We start from the raw sequence: 20,473 nt of genomic DNA, 5'->3' as shown, positions 1-20,473 counted from the left end.
TGGATGGCATGCCATCGTACTCTGAGTAACACATAACTCTGTGTGATACTAATGCTGTGTTGTGCCAAAGTTAAGCAGGATTGTTTGCAGATCCAATAGAAATAAGCTTTGCACACACAATGCTGCACACAATTTATTGCCAAGTTACAACAAGTGGTACTTATCTCAGAAGTGCACCTGAGCCCATTTAACTGCAGCGCCCCGTTCCAATTGGTCCACAGCGTCAGTTGCGACCTAACCTGTGCTAAGCCCAAATCCAAGTGACCTCACCACCGGCGTGCTCACTCTTTTATACCCTGGTCACTGCTCCCCGTCCCTACCTGGGTCGATCCTTTGTCCAGGTTGACCCATCACGTGACCACTGCCTCGGGCACTGCAGGCTCATGTCTGCAGCGTCAATACCTTGGTTACCTCTCACCCAGGTCACCCTTTCCCTGCGCATACACACATTTGATCCCAGCAATTGTTCCTTGTGCTCTCTGGCTGACATATCACGATTCTTACTACATCCTTAAATATTCTATTATGTCAGAGCTAAAGGGAGAAATAACATATGGAGGAATGACAGATGCAGTGAGGCTATACTCATGAAACTGATTTTCTTAAGAGTTTCTGGTGCTTGTTGTTATTGATTATTCTTGGCTATTTTGTACTCAAAAGCTAGAATCAGTTTTTTTCTCCAAATCAGCCTCAACATAATACATCTTGACATTTATATTCTTACAAAGGCTATATATACAGTAGAACTGAATAATTATTTGGGCAATTTGGTTAATTTGTTCTATTTCATCAGCTGACTGCCACCTGGAATTGAATACACATACTCAAAATTCTGTTGTGCAAAAAACTTATTGACAGCAGAGATACTATCGAGTGATACAATAACTCTAATCCCATATTTAAATGAAGACCAGAAATGAAAGCATGCAAGCCAACTGTACCACCTAATTTCACAGATTTGAAAATGCATTTTCTCTCTTTTTCTCATCTCAAGATGTGTAACACACCATTCAATTTAAATTGAAGCTAATCTCATGCGCTGAGGACATTGAGTTGACTGCAAATAGGAAAATAGGTGTAATTTTGTCAAGAACTGATTTGTGACCAAGTATCTAGCTATATCTTGGTAATTTTTGCCTTACCATAAGAGCTTCCAACATAATACTAAATATATGTTAAACAGAAGCAGCTTTTGCTTTGACAAAGTTGTGATCCCAAAAAACCAAAAATCACATCAGCTCTTCAATCCACCCTCATCCTATAGTGAATAATGGTGGACTAGTAAATAACTAATAGTACAGCCACATCTCCAAAGTTTGTGGGAGCCCACCAAGAAGATGCAAAGGTCAAAAGTGGAAAACACTAGTCTGGCTGGAGTCATGTCAATTACAGAGGAAGATGGCTAAAGCTATTGAAAGCCAGTCATTTCATTCCCAAGATAGTGCTCCTGGTGGCAGTGTCCTGGACTCAATGATCTTCCATCTGCTTCACCAATAACTAACCCTTCATCGTTAAATCAGAAATGGCTAAATTTGTTGATAATTAAACAGCATTCAGTTCCATATGCAACTCATAGAGTCACTACAGCAAAGAAACAGGCCCTTTGGCCCAACTGGTCCATGCCAACCAAAATGCCCCAACCAAACTAGTCCCATTTGCCAGCACTTGTCCCATAACCTTCTAAACCTTTCCAATCCATGTACCTGTCAACTGTCTTTTAAAAGTTGTTATTGTACCTGCCTCAACCACTTCTTCTGGCAGCTCATTCCACATAGATACCACCCTTTGTGTAAAAAAGTTGCCTCTCAAGTTCCTCTTAAATCTTTTGCCTCTCACCTTAAACCTACGCCCTCTAGTTCTTGATACCCCATTTCTGGGAAAAAGACTGAGTGCATTCACCCTATCTATGCCCCTCATGATTTTATACACCTCTATAAGATCACCTCTTAGTCTCCTACACTCAAAGGAATAAAGTCCCAGCCTGTCCAAACATTCCCTATAACTCAGTCCCTCAAGTCCTGGCAGCATCCTTGTAAATCTTTTCTGCACTCTTTCCAGTTTAATAACATCTTTCCTATAGCAGGGTGAACAAAACTGAACACAATACTCCAAGTGTGGCCTCACCAGCGTCCTGTACAACTGCACCATGACCTACCAACTCTTATACTCAATGCCCTGACTTATGAAGGCCAACGTGCCAAAATCCTTCTTCATCACCCTGTCAAACTGTGACTCCACTTTCAGTGAACCATGTACTTGTGCTCCAAGGTCCCTCTGTTCTGCAACACTCCCCAGGGCCCTGCCATTCACAGCTGAAGTCCTACCTGGGTTTGACTTTCCAAAATGCAACACCTCACACTTTTCCGAATGAAACTTCATTTGCCATTCCTTGGCCCACTTACTCAGCTGAACAAGACCCCCGGTAATTTTGAAACCTTCTTCATTGTCCACTATACCACCTATTTTAGTATCATCTGCAAACTTACTAACCATGCCTTGTACATTCTTATCCAAATTATCGATAGATACGATAAACTACAATAGGCCCAGCACCGACTCCTGAGGCACACCACTAGTAACGGGACTCCAGTCTGAGAAACAACATTCCACTATCACCCTCTGCTTTCTACCATCAAGCCAATTGTGTATCCAATTTAGCCAGCTCTCCCTGGATTCCATGTGATCTAACCTTCCATAGTAGCCTACCATGTGGAACCTTATCAAAGGCCTTACTGAAGTCCATATAAACCATCTCTATCGCCCTGCCCTCATCAACTTTCTTAGTCACCTCATCAAAAAGCTCAATCATGCTCGTAGGACATGATCTCCCATAAACAAAGCCATGCTGACTACCCCTAATCAACCTCTGTCTTTCCAGATGTACGTATCTCTTATCCCTTAGAATCCTCCCCAGTAACTTACCTACCACAGATAACAGACTTACTGGCCTTTAGTTTGCAGGTGTTTCTTTGCTGCCCTTCTTAAATAAAGGCACAACATTCGCTACCCTCCAGTCTACTGGCACCTCACCTGTGGCTAATGATGATGCACATATCTCAGCCAGGGCTCCCGCAATTTCTTCTCTAGCCTCCCACAGTGTTCTTGGATATACCTGGTCAATGTACACTCCTTGCACAATAAAGCAGCCCACGTTATTTTTGCTGTAAACCCTGGACAACGTTCAGATATCGGCTGGGAAACTGCAAGTAATATTCATGCCACGTAAGTGCCAGGTAACAACTAACTCCCAATGACAGACTCTAAACAGATTTTCATGAAATTCCATGGGATAGCCATTAATGAATCCCTCACTATCAATAACATCAGGCATATTATTGATGGGAAACTTAACTGAACGAGCCACAAAAATACTGTAGCTACAAGTACAGTTTGGAGGCTGGGTACTTTGTGACATGTTACTCACATCCTAACACCCAAAACACCTTCTAGCACTAACAAGACACATCATGTCTTTGATGACATGCTCTCCACATGCCGAGATGACTGCAGCTCCAACAACACTCAAGTTTAACATCATTCAAGACAAAGCACCTGCTGGATAGACAAACATTTGACTATTTTAAACACTTTCTTCCTCCATCACTGACAATTTGATACTGAGCCATAAAATGCAATATTTGTAAAGGTGACCTACAGTCTGGATGAAGGAATAGGTTTTAACGGGATTCATACTCAGAAAAATTGAGGGAAGGACGACTAGCATTCAGGACCTACGTTACTAAAGGCATAGCTATTAATGGATCAGCAATGTAGAAATGGTCAGATTTAAAGCAATGCTCAGAAGGTTGTAGGGCTGGAAGAAGTTACAGAGAAAGTAAAGAATGAGGCCATGAATGGATACAGAGAAGAGGGCAATGGAGGAGATTTGAGCATAAACATGAGAATGATAAATTTATGTTCAACTGTATCCAGGAGCCAATGCTAGTGAATGAGCAAATTATTAATGGCACACAGGATTTGGTGCAAGTTTGTGCAGCAGATATTTGGATGAGTGGAAGTTGGGAATGTTTGAATTTGAAGGTAATAATAAATACATGACAAGGTTTCAGCTGCAAATGAATTGAGGTAGGTGGAAGGTAAATATTTCATTTTATTTCATTGTTTTTTTCAAGTATAGATATTTAATGCACAAATGAAACAAAGTTGGCAGATTTGAAAGGGTTATAACAACATCCAAAGCTTTACTAACGAATGAATAAGTTGGGCCAAGAATGAGTTCAAGGAGGACAACTCTGTACTGTAATTGTTTTTACCTGTACTACATCTATGCACTCTGTACTAACTCAATGTAACTGCGCTGTGTAATGAATTGACCTGTACGATTGGTTTGCAAGACAAGTTTTTCACTGTACCTCAGTACAAGTGACAATAATAAACCAATACCAATAAATGTAAGATTTACAATACAAATGTTGAAAGAATAGGAGAAATATTTCACAATCTAATATGGGAGATAATAAACATTTACAAGTATAACTAAAGGGCACAGAATTGTTAAGGAAGAAGATGGAGGCCCTAATGCTTAAAGTAAATAATTTCATTGTGGTAAATAAAAGAATGGAAAAAAAGTTCCCAATACCTCCAAGAGCATGGAAGCATACAAGATGGGTAAGAAAAGTGGATAGGAAAGTGCTTATATATGAGAAGTGGTAAAATTGTGAAAAAGAGAACAAGTGGAAATTAGAAAACACTCAATGAAATGAAGACTATCATTTTAAGGATTTGGGGCTTCAGCTCCTTAAAAGTAGAAGTGTATGTAGAAAAATCAATAAAGAGTTCAGTTCAGGATTTTACATATTGAAGTAATGGATGCAGTAATACATTGAAGTAATGGATGCTGTAATACATTGATTTGGCGACAATGGGAGTGCAATTTGCAGCTATTATAGAAAAAAAATATGAACTGAGGTAAAATGTAAATTCTCCAGGTAGCTGGTAGGGATGAGATGGTCTGAAAGGCTCTGAAAGAAAAATACAGCTGTACAGAAGTAATCTTCATTTAAAAGGATATCCAACAGAAATGTTCAAAGTTTCAAATATTTAAAGATTCTAACACAAGGTCACAAGTAGATGTAAATGCAGGATCAGTACTGCAAGTTTATAGAATTGATTAAAACATTTTTTTATGTAGAGAGTTATGCTATGTAAGTGCCAATCATGACATAATCATGAAAATTAGAAAAACATTGGCTATACTGTTTCCTCTTAAAAATCCATAGACATATTGATACCAAGAGTCACAGGTATCATGCACTAGAAAATTTGTTAACATTCACTCCACTTGATAAAAACTAAATGAATCTATTGCAGGTGGTTCCTGCATTATTTTTTTTATCCATTCAAGGGATGGAGATTTGCAGGTTGAGACAGCATTTAATTGCCCATCTGTAGTTGCCCTTGAGAAGGTGGTAGTGCCTGCTTGAACCACTGCAGTCCTTAAGGTGTAGTATACCTATAATGCTGTGAGAAAGAGTGTTCCAGCACTTTGACCCAGCAATGGTGAAGGAACAACGATATATTTCCAAGTCAGGAAATATGGCTTGGAGGGCAACTTCCAGGTGTTAATGTTCCTATGTTTCTGTTGCTCTTGTCCTTGTCCTTCTAGCTGCTAGAGCTTGTGGGTTTGGAAGGTGCTGTCGAAGGAGTCTTTTGTATATGATTCCAATCATAAGCAATTAAGCTTTCTATGCCATAATTTGCATTAGTATGTGCAGATGACTGTACTATTTAATAGGATAGCATCCTCCGTGATGACATTTTAAAGGTGACGTTTATATCACAAGGTCATCTCAAGTCAGAACCACACCAATATAAACAACCGGCGACCCTGTGGTCTCTGTCTCGGAGGCCGACGTCAGAACATCCTTCAAGAGGGTGAACCCTCACAAGGTGTCAGGCCCCAATGGTGTACCTGGCAGGGTACTGAAAATCTGTGCCAACCAATTGGCTGGAGTGTTCAAGGACATCTTCAACCTCTCACTGCAGCAGTTGGTGGTTCCCACCTGCTTTAAAAGGGCATCAATCATACTGGTGCCCAAGAAGAGCAGGGTGAGCCGGCTCAACGACTATCGCCTGGTAGCACTCTCATCTACTGTGAGGCTGGTCATTGCTCGAATTAACTCCTGCCTGAGCAAAGACCTGGACCCGCTGCAATTTGCCTACCGCCATAACAGGTCTACAACGAATGCAACCTCACTGGCTCTGCACTTGGCTTTGGAGTATCAAGACAACAGCAAAACATAAGTCAGGTTGCTGTTTATCAATTACAGCTCAGCTTTCAACACCATCATCCCCTCAGTAATAATTAACAATCTTCAAAACCCGGGCCTCTGTACTTCCCTTTGCAACTAGATCCTTGACTTCCTTATCGGGAGACCATAGTCAGTGCACATCGGTAGTAACATCTCCTCATCTCTGATAATCAACACAGGTGCACCCCAAGAATGCATGCTTAGCCCACTGATCTACTCTCTCTACACTCATGACTGTGTGGCTAGGCACAGCTCAAACACCATCCATAAATTTGCCGATGACACCACTGTTGTTGGCAGAATCTCAGATGTGGCTGAGAAGGCATACAGGAGTGAGATAGATCGGCTGGTTGAGTAGTGTTGAAGCAACAACCTCACTCTCAATGTCAGCGAGACCAAGGAGTTGATTGTGGACTTAAGGAAGGGGAAGTTGAGAGAACACACACCAGTCTTCATTGAAGGGTCAGCAGTGGAAAGGGTGAGCAGCTGGATGTCGACATCTCAGAGGATCTAACTTGGGCCCAACACATTGACGCAATCACGAAGAAGGCACACCAGCGGTCTACTTCATTGGGAGTTTGAGAAGATTTGGTATGTCACCAAAGACTCTTGCAAGTTTCTTCAGGTGTATGGTGGACAGCATTCTGACTGGTGGTATCACCGCCTGGTATGCAGGCTTCAATGTGCAGGATCGAAAGAGGCTGCAGAGGGTTGTAGACTCAGCCAGCTCCATCACGGGCATAACCCTCCCCGCCATCGAGGACATCTTCAAGAGACAGTGCCTCAAGAAGGCAGTATCCATCATTTAAGGATCCTCAACACCCTCTTCATGTTACTGCCATCAGGGAGGAGGTACAGCAGCCTGAAGACCCACACTCAATGTTTCAGGAACAGTTTCTTCCCCTCCGCCAGCAGATTTATGAATGGTCCATGAACCTATGAACACTACCTCATTATTCCCCTTCTGCACTATTTATTTATTTTTGTAACTTATAGTAATTTTTATGTCTTGCACTGTACTGCTGCGCAAAACAACAAATTTCATGACATGTGTAAGTGATAATAAACCTGATTCTGAATTTTAAGTTCTTAGCTTTCAATTACGAACAATGATTAGATTGCACTGATGGCAAGCCAGTGGCTGTGAAGAGAAATACCAATGGTTGCAGCTTGTGTGTAAGCACATTCTGGAGTTCTGTGCTACCGCACTATAGTTTGCAAGTACGAAATGAGCTGGAGGAGAGAGACCACTGAATCTAACCTCCCACTCCATCCCTCGACTCAATGGGTGATTCCAAACAGGCTGTGTTAAGGGGCTGAATACACTTCATATCTGACTTTTCAGCTTTATGCTACCTTTAGTTGACACTAGCTCAGTCCCTTGATTTCAAAAGGGTCACTGACCAATGGCAAGGGAAGTCAAGCATTTTTTTTTCCATTTTAGTTAATATTAATGATTTAATTAATGTACATACAGTTCAAAAACATATTCAAATTATTTAATCTTAAAACTTTTCAATAAGTTATTTCAATATATTTCCTGTTTCTAAACATCTTATATCATCAGAGACATTTAGAGACTGTGCAGAAAAAGCATTCTTAAAAGCCTGTGGTTGGGATCTCAGTTTGCACTGCTTGAAGTCTAGTCACCAGTTGTAGGCTGCCTCACTGCACAGTCATGAGGCCTCAAGGATGCCAATCAGTTGCATCGGGTTAAGTGCAACTGTGGTAATCCCATGGGAGGCAAATGTGAAGTACAAATTGTCTTGGACAAATCTGGCCCAAAGTACATTTTATTTTTTTATTCTTGGCTTCTTAACTGAACAGCTTATGACAGCAAACGTGAATTGCACTTGTCAATCGTTTGAAGTCACCACAATATGATCCCACCTACCAATAGGAAGGTGGAGTTATCCAACCATAAACAAGGGCCAAGAATTCTATTTAGATATTACTGACATGAATAAACCTCTCCCCTTCCCATCAGGGCAGAATGGCAAAGTAGAACTGTAACATTCCCGTTGTGGCGGCCTGCACACGCGGGACTCGAACCGCCATCGGGAGCTGTGGGCAGACATGCGATAGCGCGTTTGGAACTACCCGCTCGGAGTGGACCCTCCGGGGACAGTCAGACGTCACGTCCACCCCGCGGGTTGTAGGGGCCCATGGAATGGGAGATTTAAGCGCGCGATTTTGAATCAGTAAAGGGTTTTTGAGTTCAGCACTCTCTGCCTCCGTGTGTTCCTTTAGTAGTGCGTTGCGTGTGGCTACATTGGTGACCCCAACGTTCCAGATGGCATCTGGAGCTGGCGACTCAGCGACCAGCCATGAGTTCGAGCAACTCGCACAGCGTGGTCTCTCTGAAGCTCTCGACTTTCTGGGCCACTCAGCCCCACGTTTGGTTCGAGCAGGCTGAGGCCCAGTTCAATATCAGAGACATTACAGCCGACGCCACGTGGTACTACTATGTGGTCAGCACACTTGACCAGGATACGGCAGGCCGGATCATCAACTTCCTATGCCAGCCACCAATGGAGGACAGGTACACTAAGCTTAAGGCACTCCTGATCCGTACCTTCGGACTCTCCTGCCGCGAACGGGCCGTGCGGCTCCTACACACTGACGGTCTGGGTGACCGCACGCCATCCGAGCTCATGAATGATATGCTGGCACTTATGGACGGTCATAAGCCGTGCCTTTTATTTGAACAGTTGTTCCTCGAGCAAATGCCAGAGGACATTCGCCTCCTCCTCGTGAGTGAGGATTTCAGCGACCCACGCAGGGTCGCGGCTAAAGCAGATGTCCTTTGGCAGAGTGAGCAATGTGGAGCGGCCTCCATTGGCCTAGACACAAGCGCGCACCCCAAAGCCCAGGCCCCGCAACCGAAGTCGTCGAAACCCACCGGGGAAAAAGACGAAAGTTCGGAACAATGGTGTTTCTATCACCAAAGATGGGGTTCAGGCGCGCGCTGCTGCCGTCCACCATGTGCTTTTCCGGGAAACGCCGGGGCCTGCCATCGCTAATGGCTACGACGGCTGGCCACCGAGACAGCCTCCTGTACCTCTGGGACCGACACTCCGGGCGGCGCTTCCTGGTAGACACCGGGGCCGAAGTCAGCATACTTCCCCCCTCGAACATGGACACTCGTAACGCGGTCCCAGGCCCCGAACTCACCGCTGCAAATGGCACCAGTATTCGGACGTATGGCCCACGAACTATCTCACTGCATTTTGGGTCCAGCCGTTTCACTTGGACTTTCTCGTTGGCAGCGGTGTCACAGCCACTACTAGGGGCAGATTTCCTACGAGCCAACTGCCTCCTGGTCGACCTAAAAGGCCAGCGTTTGATCCACGCTGAGACGTTCCAGACTTTCCAGCTCGGAGAAGCCAAGCTACCGGCCCTCCACCTGGATTCCGTGACCCTCTCAGGTAATGAATTCGCCAGGGTGTTGGCGGAATTCCCCTCCATAGTCACCCCACAGTGCTCCACGGCCGACCCCAAGCACGGCATGCAGCACCACATTCCCACGCAAGGACCGCCGCTGCACGCCTGAGCTCGCAGGCTCCCACCCGACAAGCTCCACCTCGTCAAAGAGCAGTTCCATAATATGGAAGAGATGGGAATCGTACGCCGCTCAGACAGCCCGTGGGCATCCCCGCTGCACATGGTGCCCAAGTCCGCAGGAGGATGGAGGCCCAGCAGAGACTACAGGAGGCTCAACGATGCCACAACCGCCGACAGATACCCGGCACCCCACATCCAGGACTTCACAGCGAACTTGCATGGAGCAACCATCTTCTCGAAAATCGACCTGGTCAGGGGATACCATCAGATCCCAGTGCACCCCGACCACGTGTCCAAGGCAGCCCTCATCACCCCGTTTGGCTTATTCAAATTCCTGACGATGCTTTTCGGTCTCAAGAATGCAGCCCAAACTTTCCAAAGGCTCATGGACTCGGTGGGACGCAGCCTGGATTTTGTTTTCATTTACTTGGACGATATCCTGGTGGCCAGCAGTTCGCACCAAGAGCACGTGGCACATTTGCGCCAACTCTGCCAATGCCTGAGCGACCACAGACTGGCAATCAATCCGGTGGAGTGCCAGTTCGGGCTGACGGAGATCGACTTCTTGGGCCACAGAGTCAACCGACATGGCGCAGTTCCCCTACTGGACAAGGTCCAGGCCATCCGCCAGTTCCCCAAGCCCAGCACGGTCAAGGGCCTGCAGGAGTTCATAGGGATGGTCAACTTTTATCATCGGTTCATGCTGGCGGCAGCACGCATCATGAGACCCTTGTTCAGCCTGATGGCCGGCAAGGCCAAAGAGGTGGCATGGGACACGAAGTCCACGGAGGCGTTTGAGCAGGCCAAGGAGGCGCTGGCAAAGGCGGACCTCCTAGTGCACCCGAGAGTCAATGTACCCACGGCACTCACAGTCGACGCTTCCGACACGGCAGTCGGCGGAGTCCTGGAGCAGCTCGTCGAGGGCCAGTGGCGACCACTCACTTTCTTCAGCTGGCACTTACGGCCACCAGAGGTGAAGTACAGCGCTTTCGACAGAGAGTTGCTAGCGCTCTACCTGGCTGTCCGGCATTTCCGGTACTTCCTCAAGGGGAGTTCACCGTGTATACGGACCACAAGCCCCTCACCTTTGCACTGGCCAAGGTATCGGACCCAAGGTCAGCTCGGCAGCAGAGGCACCTGTCCTTTATTTCAGAATTCACCACGGACGTCCGCTACATCGCAGGGAAGAACAACGTCATCGCCGACACACTGTCTCGCTCCTGCCTCCACTCAGCGGGCATATCATCCTCAGGAATAGACTACGCAGCACTGGCAGAAGCACAACGGTCGGACACCGAGATCCTAGCTTATCGCACCACCGTTTCGGGGCTCCAGTTGGAGGACGTCCCATCGGCCCGGCAGCGGATCGACTCCTGTGCGACGTGTCTACTGGCAAATTCCAACCCGTGGTACCAGCAGCATGTAGGCGCCAGGTGTTCGACACGCTGCACAACCTGGCCGCCCGTCCATCCGGGCGTCTATCAAACTGGTGGGGGACAGATTCCTCTGACACGGTTTGCGCAAACAGGTCGGACACTGGGCCAAGACCTGCGTACACTGCCAGACCACCAAAGTTCAGCAGCACGTGAAGGCTCCCCTCCAGCAGTTCCAGCTGACGCACAGGAGGTTCTAACACATCCACGTGGACATCGTCGGCCCCCTGCCAGTCTCCCGGGGCGCCAGGTATATTTTTACCATGGTAGACAGGTTCACCAGATGGCCGGAAGCCGTACTGCTCGCAGACACGTCCACTGAGTCCTGCGCCAGGACGCTCATTGCAAATTGGATCGCCAGGTTTGGCCTCCCAACGGACGTCACCTCCGACAGAAGGGCGCGGTTCACGTCTGGTTCGTGGACAGCATGGGCGCAGCTCCTGGGCACCCAGCTGCATCACACCACAGTGTACCATCCCCAGTCCAACAGTTTGGTAGAGCGATTCCACCGGCATCTCAAGTTGGCCTTGATGGCGCGCCTCAGGGGCCCCAACTGGACAGATGAGCTTCCCTGGGTCCTACTGGGCATCCGCACATTCCCCAAGGAGGACCTGGGCACCTCCTTGGCGGAATTGGTCTACGGTGCCCCCCCGACGGTCCCGGGCGAGTTCGTACCAGAGGCCTGAGGTTCAGAAGAAACTCCAGCAGCGGTGCTAACGAGGCTGCAGGACAAGGTAGGGACCCTGGCACTGGTCCCGACCTCCAGGCATGGTCCCATGCCATCCTTCACCCCTAAAGACCTCCGAGCCTGTGAGTATGTTTTTATTTGCAGGGGCATGCACAGGTCACCTCTACAGCGGCCATACGAGGGACCCTTCAAGGTGATCCGGCACAACGGATCCACGTGTCGTGGAGGTGGGTGGCCGGGAAGAGACTTGTACAGTGGACTGCCTCAAACCAGTGCACTTGGACATTGAGCAACCAGTGAGGATACCCGCACTGCGCCGGCAAGGCCGGCTACTCAGGCAAGCCACACAGACTGGGGGCTCCACTCCCCTGATGGATGTTTCTCCGGGGGGGGGGGGGGGGTGGAAGTGGTGTGGCGGCCTGCACATGCAGGACTCGAACTGCCATCGGGGGCCACAGGCAGACATGCGGTAGCGCGTTTGGAACTACCCACTTGGGGCGGACCCTCCGGGGACAGTTGGACATCACGTCCGCCCCGCAGGTCGCAGGGCCCATGGGATGGGAGATTTTAGCGCACCATTTTGAATCAGTAAAGGGTTTTTGAGTTCAGCACTCTCTGCCTCCGTGTGTTCCTTTAGTAGCGCGTTGTGTGCGGCTACACTGTAATTGTTTAGAAATTGTTTGTGCACAAAATTTATTCATGCACAAGAACATTAAGAATATGATAGACTAACTGAATATGAATATTCTTCCCTGTAAGGTAAAAACAAAATTTTGAGAATAAACTTACAGCATGTTGCATTAGATAAGGTTGATGAGGCATCCATGATGTATTCTGCACCTGCAATGTAACATGGAGAGATCAAATTCCATTATGCAAAAAGGCAAACACAGTGTTCAATTATTGATAGAATTGTCATATGGCATGGGAACGCATCATCAGTGGTGTGTGGGAACACATAAATACAAAGCATATGCCTGATTGGGATTTGGGAGCCGATTGCATTATCCTTATTGCCATCTGGGTTCAATTCTACAAACAAATATCAATACCTGGTCTGTATGGCTCTCAACATATTAGAATATAAATGAGCCACTTTTTTAAAAATAAAGTCCAAGTCCAGTGTAGCTACTCAAATAATATTACCTTGCATTTAGGTTTCTTATTTGAAATGCTTGAAAGCAGTTGACACAAAGATATCTACTTTAAATTCAACCACATTTTACTCTTTGCAACCCATACTGAAGACTCGCAAATTCAGAAATTCCTTTAAAGTAACAGAAATTATTTGAAAAGTTTGAAAACCAACCTGATACGTTGAAACAGGAGATGCAATATATGGTGCAATAGATGTTTGTGCGATCATTCTATTTGCTGCAATACTATATGGTGTTGAATAAAATCTGAAAAGAGACAGCAAACTGCAGAGATCAGCTATACCTGACAACACGCAGGATAAGACAAAAGAACAATAATAGAACTTGTGAAAAACAAATTTTACACCCAACAGAATGCTAACTTACATTAACTACATACAGAAAAGCAATTTTGTTACTTACCCATTTTGCATGGCACCAGGATCATATGCAAGGGTCATGCCTGCCTGAAAAATTTAATCACTGTCATCTTAAATAATACTTTTAATATGCCAATAATAATCTAATAAGGCAAAATTTAGCTCTTTCTAGTGCTTTAAGGCAACTATTATGACATAAAGATAATCATGCTACCAACAGCATTGTTGTGTTAAAACACTAAACAAATTAGTTAATATTTCAGTCAACATTTATAAAATGATTATTCCTATAAATCAGATAAAAAAATAATTCTTGTGCACTGTTTCAATTCATGGGATTCATGCCTATATGTTAGAGTTTGATGGCATGAATTTGTTTCTACGGTGGTTAAGAAAAAACACTGCTACATTACTTAGCTCCTGACTTAAAAGTAAAGTCTTCTCCAAGCTTGAAACAGGTGACTGTTACCATTAATATACCTTTAAGTTTATAGTTTATAGGACTGTCAAGCAATTAAAAAAACATTATTCATACTTTTATATGATAATAGAATGCTTGTATCTATAAATGGCCCAAAGGAAAATACCATGCCCTTAATTCCGAATAGTCCAATGGAAAATCCTGCAACTTAGTAACACCCAATGACATAATGTAAAATTCTGTCTTCAAATCCATATGCTTTCTTGCCCCTCTCCCTGTAATCATCTCCAGTCCTATAACATGTCTCCCAATTTCTCCAGTTCAGCCTCATTCATTCCCCCAATGGTGACTTTGTAGCCCATTATTGAATGCACGTGTTTTGCAAAGCAGTCACCCAATTAGTATTTGGTTTCTCCATTGTAGAGGAGGCCACATTGTGAACACTGATTATAGTACACGAGATTGGATGAAGTGAAAAGTGAATCGCTGCTTCACCTGGAAAGACTGTTTGGATTCCTGTATGGTGGGAAGGGAAGTGGTGAAAGGCAGGTATTGCACCTTCTGTGGTTGCATGGGAAAGTGCCATATGACAGGGAGTAGTAGTAGGCAGGGACAGAAGAGTGAACCCAGACAGTTGCAAAGAGAGCGATCTCTTTGATCGCTGAAAGGGAAGGAGAGGAGAATGTGTGTCTGGTGGTGAAATCTTGTTGGAATCCTTTGTATTACAGTCTGCAGAACTAAATATTGAATTCTACAACTTCAGGTAACTCACTGTCTCTTTCTTTTTGTGTGAGATCTAGCCACTTTTGCCTGCCATCTCTTTATCCCCTTTACCTTTTTTTTCTATAGAAGAAAATTGCACCCACTATATAACATGAGTACGCAGCCAAAGTTTAATTTTTAACTGCCATGGTATCTCACCCTACCAAAGAAATTTCCTTTGTTCCACCCACTGCCCTGTCCCAACCCACCTTCTCTACTGCCTAGACTAACATTTCTCTCTTTCTCAGTTCTGATGAATGGTCCTGGGCCTGAAATGATAACTATTTCTCTTTCCACGGATACTGTCTGATCTGCTAAGTTTATCCAGCATGTTCTATTTTCATTGGAAATGTCAGTGTTGATTGAAACATGAGTAGAGAAAGCATACTTCCTCCTGGTTTCATTTATTGAACTAATATCCTCTTTAAACTATATACACACATAATGAACTCTAATTTTTGACTACTAGGTGACAATATTATTTCCACAGGCTTATTTCAAGTTCATGGAAGGACTTACAAGTCTCACCTCTCCCTCTCGATGCCATGCTCGGCCGTTCTGCACATACTTGTTTTGATTTTGCCGCTTTTTCTGACCACCATCTGCAAACTTGCATAGTAATGGTTCTATGGGAGCTGTGAAGAGATAAAATCTACTTTAAGAAATTACATTTCTGTGTGTACCACCTAAAAACATGATACATTTTTAAAATAGCACTGGAGTACTGCAATACATCATGACTCAATTTCTTACATCATATTTCAAATGCGAGATTTGGAGAGGGAGCTTTGAAAAGAGGTGAGTCTCTGTGCGTGTGCTTATGAGTTTCACCTTGCAGAGTCAGGAATTGGAGCGAGATTTGGAGTGGGAGCTTTGAAAAGAGGTGAGTCTGTGTGTGCGTGCTTGTGAGTTTCACCTTGCAAGAATCTTAAACAAGGCACATTTGCAAATTGTTAATAGCTGATTGGCTCATTAACACCAACAAATAAAAGGAGAGTAGCCATTGTGTGAGTGGGTCAGGATTAGAATGGAGACTGAGGCTTTGACTCAAGAGACTTTGGTGAGAGGAGGCTAAGGTAAGTCTCTGGTAAGCTTCTTTCTTTCTTGCTTTGGTTTTTCCTTCAGTGCTAGGCCAGAGTAGTTAGAATTGCTCCAGGGTCTGTGGTGTGTTCATCTTGTGAGATGTGGGAGTTTTGGGATACCTCCAGTCTCCCTGATAGCTACATCTGCGTGAGGTGCCTCCAACTGCAGTTCCTTACAGACCATGTTAGGGAACTGAAGCTGCAGCTGAATGACCTTCTCATCCTACAGGAGAACAAGGAGTACATAAGAGCTACAGGGAGGCAGTCACTCTGAGGCTGCAGGAGGCAGGTTGCTGGGTAATTGTCAGAAGAAGGAATGAGAATAGGCAGGTAGTGCAGCGTACCCCTGTGGCCATTCCCCCTCAATAACAGGTATACTACTTTGGATACTTTTGGGGGGAATGACCTACTGGAGGAAAGCTGCAGTGACCAGGTCTCTGGCATTGAGCCTGGTTGTATGGTGAAGAGGGGGGAGAAGAGGAGAGTGGTAGTGAAAGGGAATTCCATAGTAAGGGGGGCAGACAGGAGATTCTGTGGCTGTGAAAGACTCCCACATGGTATATTGCTTCCTGGGTGCCAGGGTCAGGGATGTCTCTGATCAGGTCCACAGCATTCTGAAGGAAGAGTGAACAGCCAGAGGTTGTGGTACATATTAGTACCAATAACATAGGTAGGAAAAGAGATGAGGTCCTGAAGAAGGAATATAGGGAGCTAGGTAGAAAACTGAAAAGCAGGACCTCAAAGGTAGTAATCTGAATTGCTGCCTGTGCCTCACACACCAGTGAGGGTAAGAACAGGTTGATTTGGCAGATGAATGTATGGCTGAGGAGTTGGTGTAGTAGGCAGGGTTTCAGATTTGTGGATCATTGGGATCTCTTCAGGGGAAGGTATGACCTGTACAAGAGGGATGAGTTGCACCTGAACTGGAGGGGGGGCCAATATTCTTGCAGGCAGGTTTGCTAGAGCTGTTGGGGGAGGGCTTAAACTAGTTTGGCAGGGGTGATGTGAACCTGAGTGATAGGTCAGAGGTTGGTGCATTTAGTGTATAAGTAGATGCAGTGTGTAGAAAGACTGAGGAAGAACAGGCAGTTGAAAGGGCAAAATTGCAGTCAGTTGGATGGGCTGATGTGTGTCTACTTTAATGTGAGAAGTATCAGGAACAAGGGTTATGAACTTGGAGCATGGGTAAGTAATTGAAAGTACTATGTGGTGGTCATCACAGACTTGGCTGTCACAAGGGCAGGAATGGCTGCTGGATATTCCAGGGTTTAGATTTTCAAAAGGGTCAAGGATGGAGATTAGAGGTGGGGGAGTGGCTTTGCTGATCAGGGACAGTATCACAGCTGTAGAAAAGAAGGATGTCCTTGAGGGATTGCCTACTGAGTCAGTGTGGATTGAAGTCAGAAACGAATGGAGCAATCACACTATTGGGAGTATTCTACAGAAACTTTTTTTTCTACCCCCTTCCTTCCTTCCTTCCTCTTCTTCCCCCCCCCCAAACAGCAGAGGCACTAAGGAGCAGTTTGGGAGGCAGATTGGCAGATTTTGGAGAGGTGCAAAATTAACAGGATTGTCATCATGGTGATTTCAACTTCCCTAATATTGATTGGCACCTCCTTAGTGTAAAGGGGATAGATGGGGCAGAGTTTGTTAGGTGTCCAGGAAGGATTCCTGACACATTGTGGACAGGCTAACTGGATGAGAGGCTATACTGGACCTGGTACTAGGCAATGAGCCTGATCAGGTTTCAGATCCCTCAGTGGGAAAGCATTTGAGACAGTGACCATGACTCCTTGACCTTCTCCATAGCCTTGGAGAGGGATAGGAACAGATGATTATAGTAAAGTATTTAATTGAGGGGGGAATTATGATGCTATTAGGCAGGAATTTGGGAGCATAAATTGGGAACAGATGTTCTTGGGGGAAGTGCACAGTGGAAATGTGTAGTTTAGGGAGTACTTGCATGGTGTTCTGGATAGGTTTGTCCCATTGAGGCAGGAAGGATAGTAGAGTGAAGGAACTGTGGTTGACACAAGATGTAGAATATCTTGTTGAGGAAGAAAGAAGCTTGCCTAAGGTTTGGAAAGCATAGATCAGAGTGCCCTGGAGAGTTACAAGGTAGCTAGGAGGGAGCTTAAGAATGGACTTAGGAGAGCTAGAAGGGGGCATGAGAAGGCCTTGGTGAGTAGGATTAAGGAAAACCCTACCTATGTGAAGAATAGGATGATGACTGGAGTGAGGATAGGACTGATCAGGGATAAGAGGAAACATGTGGCTGGAGTCAGAAGAGGTAGGGAAGGTCCTTAATGAATGTCAGTATTCACCAGAGAGTTTGAAGTGAGGATGGTGTATGACAGGCTGACAATGCTAAGGCATGTTGATGTGAGGAAAGAGGATGTGATGGAGCTTTGAAAAACACTAGGATAGATAAGTCACCAAAGCCTGATGGGATATATCAAAGGCTATTATGGGAAGTGAAGGAAGAGATTGCTGCACCTTTGGCAATTATTTTTCTGTCCTCACTGGCCACAGAAGTAGTGCCAGATGATTGGAGGGTGGCAAATCTTGTTCCTTTAAGAAAGGGAGTAGGATAACCCTGGGAATTACAGGCCAGTGAGTCTTTCTTCAGTGATGGGTAAATTACTGGAGAAGATCCTTAGACAGGAGTTATGGGCATTTGCAGAAGCATAGGCTGATTAGGGACAGTCAGCATAGCTTTGAGAGGCAGGTCATGTCTCAAGCCTGATTTACATTTTTTTGAGGATGTGACAAAGCACATTGAAGGTCGAGCAGTGGATATGGTGTACATGGATTTTAGTAAGGTGTTTGATAAGGTTCCTCATGAAAGGCTCATTCAGAAAGACAGGAGGCATGGGATCCAGGGAAACTTGGCTGTGTATTTTCAGAATTGGCTTGCCCATAGAAGACGGGGTGGTTGTAGATGGAGTGTCCTCTGCCTGGAGGTCATTGACCAGTGGTGTTCCGCAGAGATCTGTTCTGGAACCCCTGTTCTGATTTTTATAAATGACTTGGATGAGGAAGTGGAAGGGTGGGTTAGTAAGTTTGATGACAGGAAGGTTGGTGTTGTGGATAGTACAGAAGGTTGCTGTAGGTTACAACAGGACATGCATAGGATGCAGAACTGGGCTGAGAAGTGGCAGATGGAGTTCAATCTGGTTAAGTGTGAAGTGATACACGTTGGAAGATCGAATTTGAAGGCAGAATATAAGGTTAATGGCAGGACTCTTAGCAGTGTGGAGGAACGGAGGGATCTTGGGGTCCACTTCCATAGATCCCTCAAGGTTGTCACACAGGTCAATAAGGTTGTTAAGAAGGCATATGGTGTGTTGGCCTTCATTAGTCAGGGTACTGAGTTCAAGAGCCACAAGGTAATGTTGCAACTCTTTTTTTTAAAAATAAAATCTCTGGTTCGACCACACTTGGAGTATTGTGTTCAATTCTGGTTGCCTCGTTATAGGAAGGATGTGGAAGCTTTAGAGGGTGTGGAGGATATTTACCAGGATATTGCCTGGAATGGAGAGCATGTCTTATGAGGATAGGTTGAGGGAGCTGGGGCTCTTCTCTTTGGAGAGAAGGGGTATGAGAGGTGACTTTGATAGAGGTGTATAAGAGGCATAGATCAAGTGGATAGTCAGACTTTTCCCAGGGTGAAAATGCCTAACATGAGGGGGCATAATTTTCAGGTGCTTGGAGGAAGATATAAGGGGGATATCAGAGGTAAGTATTTAAGTGGTGGGTGTGTGGAACACTGCTGGCAGAGTTCATGGGGGAAGATATACTGGGGACATTTTAAGACTCTTAGATAGCCACATGAATGATTTAACAAAAAAAATGAAGGGCTACATGGGAGGGAAGTGCTAGATAGATATTAGAGCAGGATAAAATGTTGGCACAACACTGTGGGCCGAAGGGTTGTTACCAAAGTGGTTGGATGTTTCAATCTTTTAAGCTCCTATGATGGCAATGAGAACTGTTCAGTTGGACCTCAACCCTGAACAAAGACAAATCCCATTTACCTATTAATGTACAAGAAATATTTTCAGTGTGACTCCTGGTTGCCAAGTGGTCAATTCTAGTGAGCTGATTTGCATAAAGGAAGCAAATACAATGGTCCCTTCTAAAAATGGGTTTAAAAGCAGTAAATACAATTCTGTTCCCATCAATTACCCTCCCTTAAAAAGATTTTGGCAAAATGATCAACAGCAAAACAATCAAAATGCCAACAGAAGAAGCTGGAAGATCTAGATATGAATATAAACAAAGCTGCCACAATACTTAAAACTGTAAGGTTGTGTTGTTATTATGGAGTAATAATCCATTTTATGCAAGGAAGAAATTCTTCCCATTGCAAATTCTAAACAAACTCATCACAAAGTCAGATGGTTCTGGTGAAAACCTGATACAAAACATTGAAACCAGCTTTAGCTCTCAAGGCTGTGTCCTCAGCCCTCCACTCTACTCCCTATACACCCATGACTGTGTGGCCAGATTCTGCTCTAACTCCATCTACAAGTTTGCAGATGATACCACTGTTGTAGGCCATATCTCAAACAGCAATGAGGAGTACAAGAAGGAGATAGAGCTTAGTGGAATGGTATCATGACAACCTTTCCCTCAATGTCAACAAAACAAGAGCTGGTCATTCCCTTCAGAAAAAGGGGCAGTGTACATGCACCTGTCTACATCAACGGTGCTGAGGTCGAGAGGGTTGAGA

At 45.1% G+C, this 20,473-nt stretch overlaps 1 protein-coding gene across 5 annotated transcripts in view; it reads right to left on the bottom strand.

Moving 5' to 3' along the window:
• The window catches only part of rbms1a (RNA binding motif, single stranded interacting protein 1a), a 151,089-nt gene that overhangs the window by 7,670 nt on the left and 122,946 nt on the right, over window positions 1–20,473 (bottom strand). For 4 of the 5 annotated variants that reach the window (XM_052023536.1, XM_052023563.1, XM_052023569.1 and 1 more), the window contains 4 exons: window positions 15,176–15,291; window positions 13,517–13,560; window positions 13,267–13,360; window positions 12,747–12,797 (listed from right to left, as the gene is read on the bottom strand). In XM_052023536.1, coding sequence (XP_051879496.1) covers window positions 12,747–12,797; window positions 13,267–13,360; window positions 13,517–13,560; window positions 15,176–15,291 — 305 coding nt within the window. The remainder of the gene's footprint in view (window positions 1–12,746; window positions 12,798–13,266; window positions 13,361–13,516; window positions 13,561–15,175; window positions 15,292–20,473) is intronic. The other variant, XM_052023544.1, reaches the window with a different exon arrangement.

This window comes from Pristis pectinata, chromosome 1, assembly GCF_009764475.1.
Source record: "Pristis pectinata isolate sPriPec2 chromosome 1, sPriPec2.1.pri, whole genome shotgun sequence".
NCBI lineage: Eukaryota > Metazoa > Chordata > Chondrichthyes > Rhinopristiformes > Pristidae > Pristis > Pristis pectinata.
Note: the sequence above shows the minus strand (reverse complement) of the source record. Positions and strands in the feature narration are given on the sequence as shown.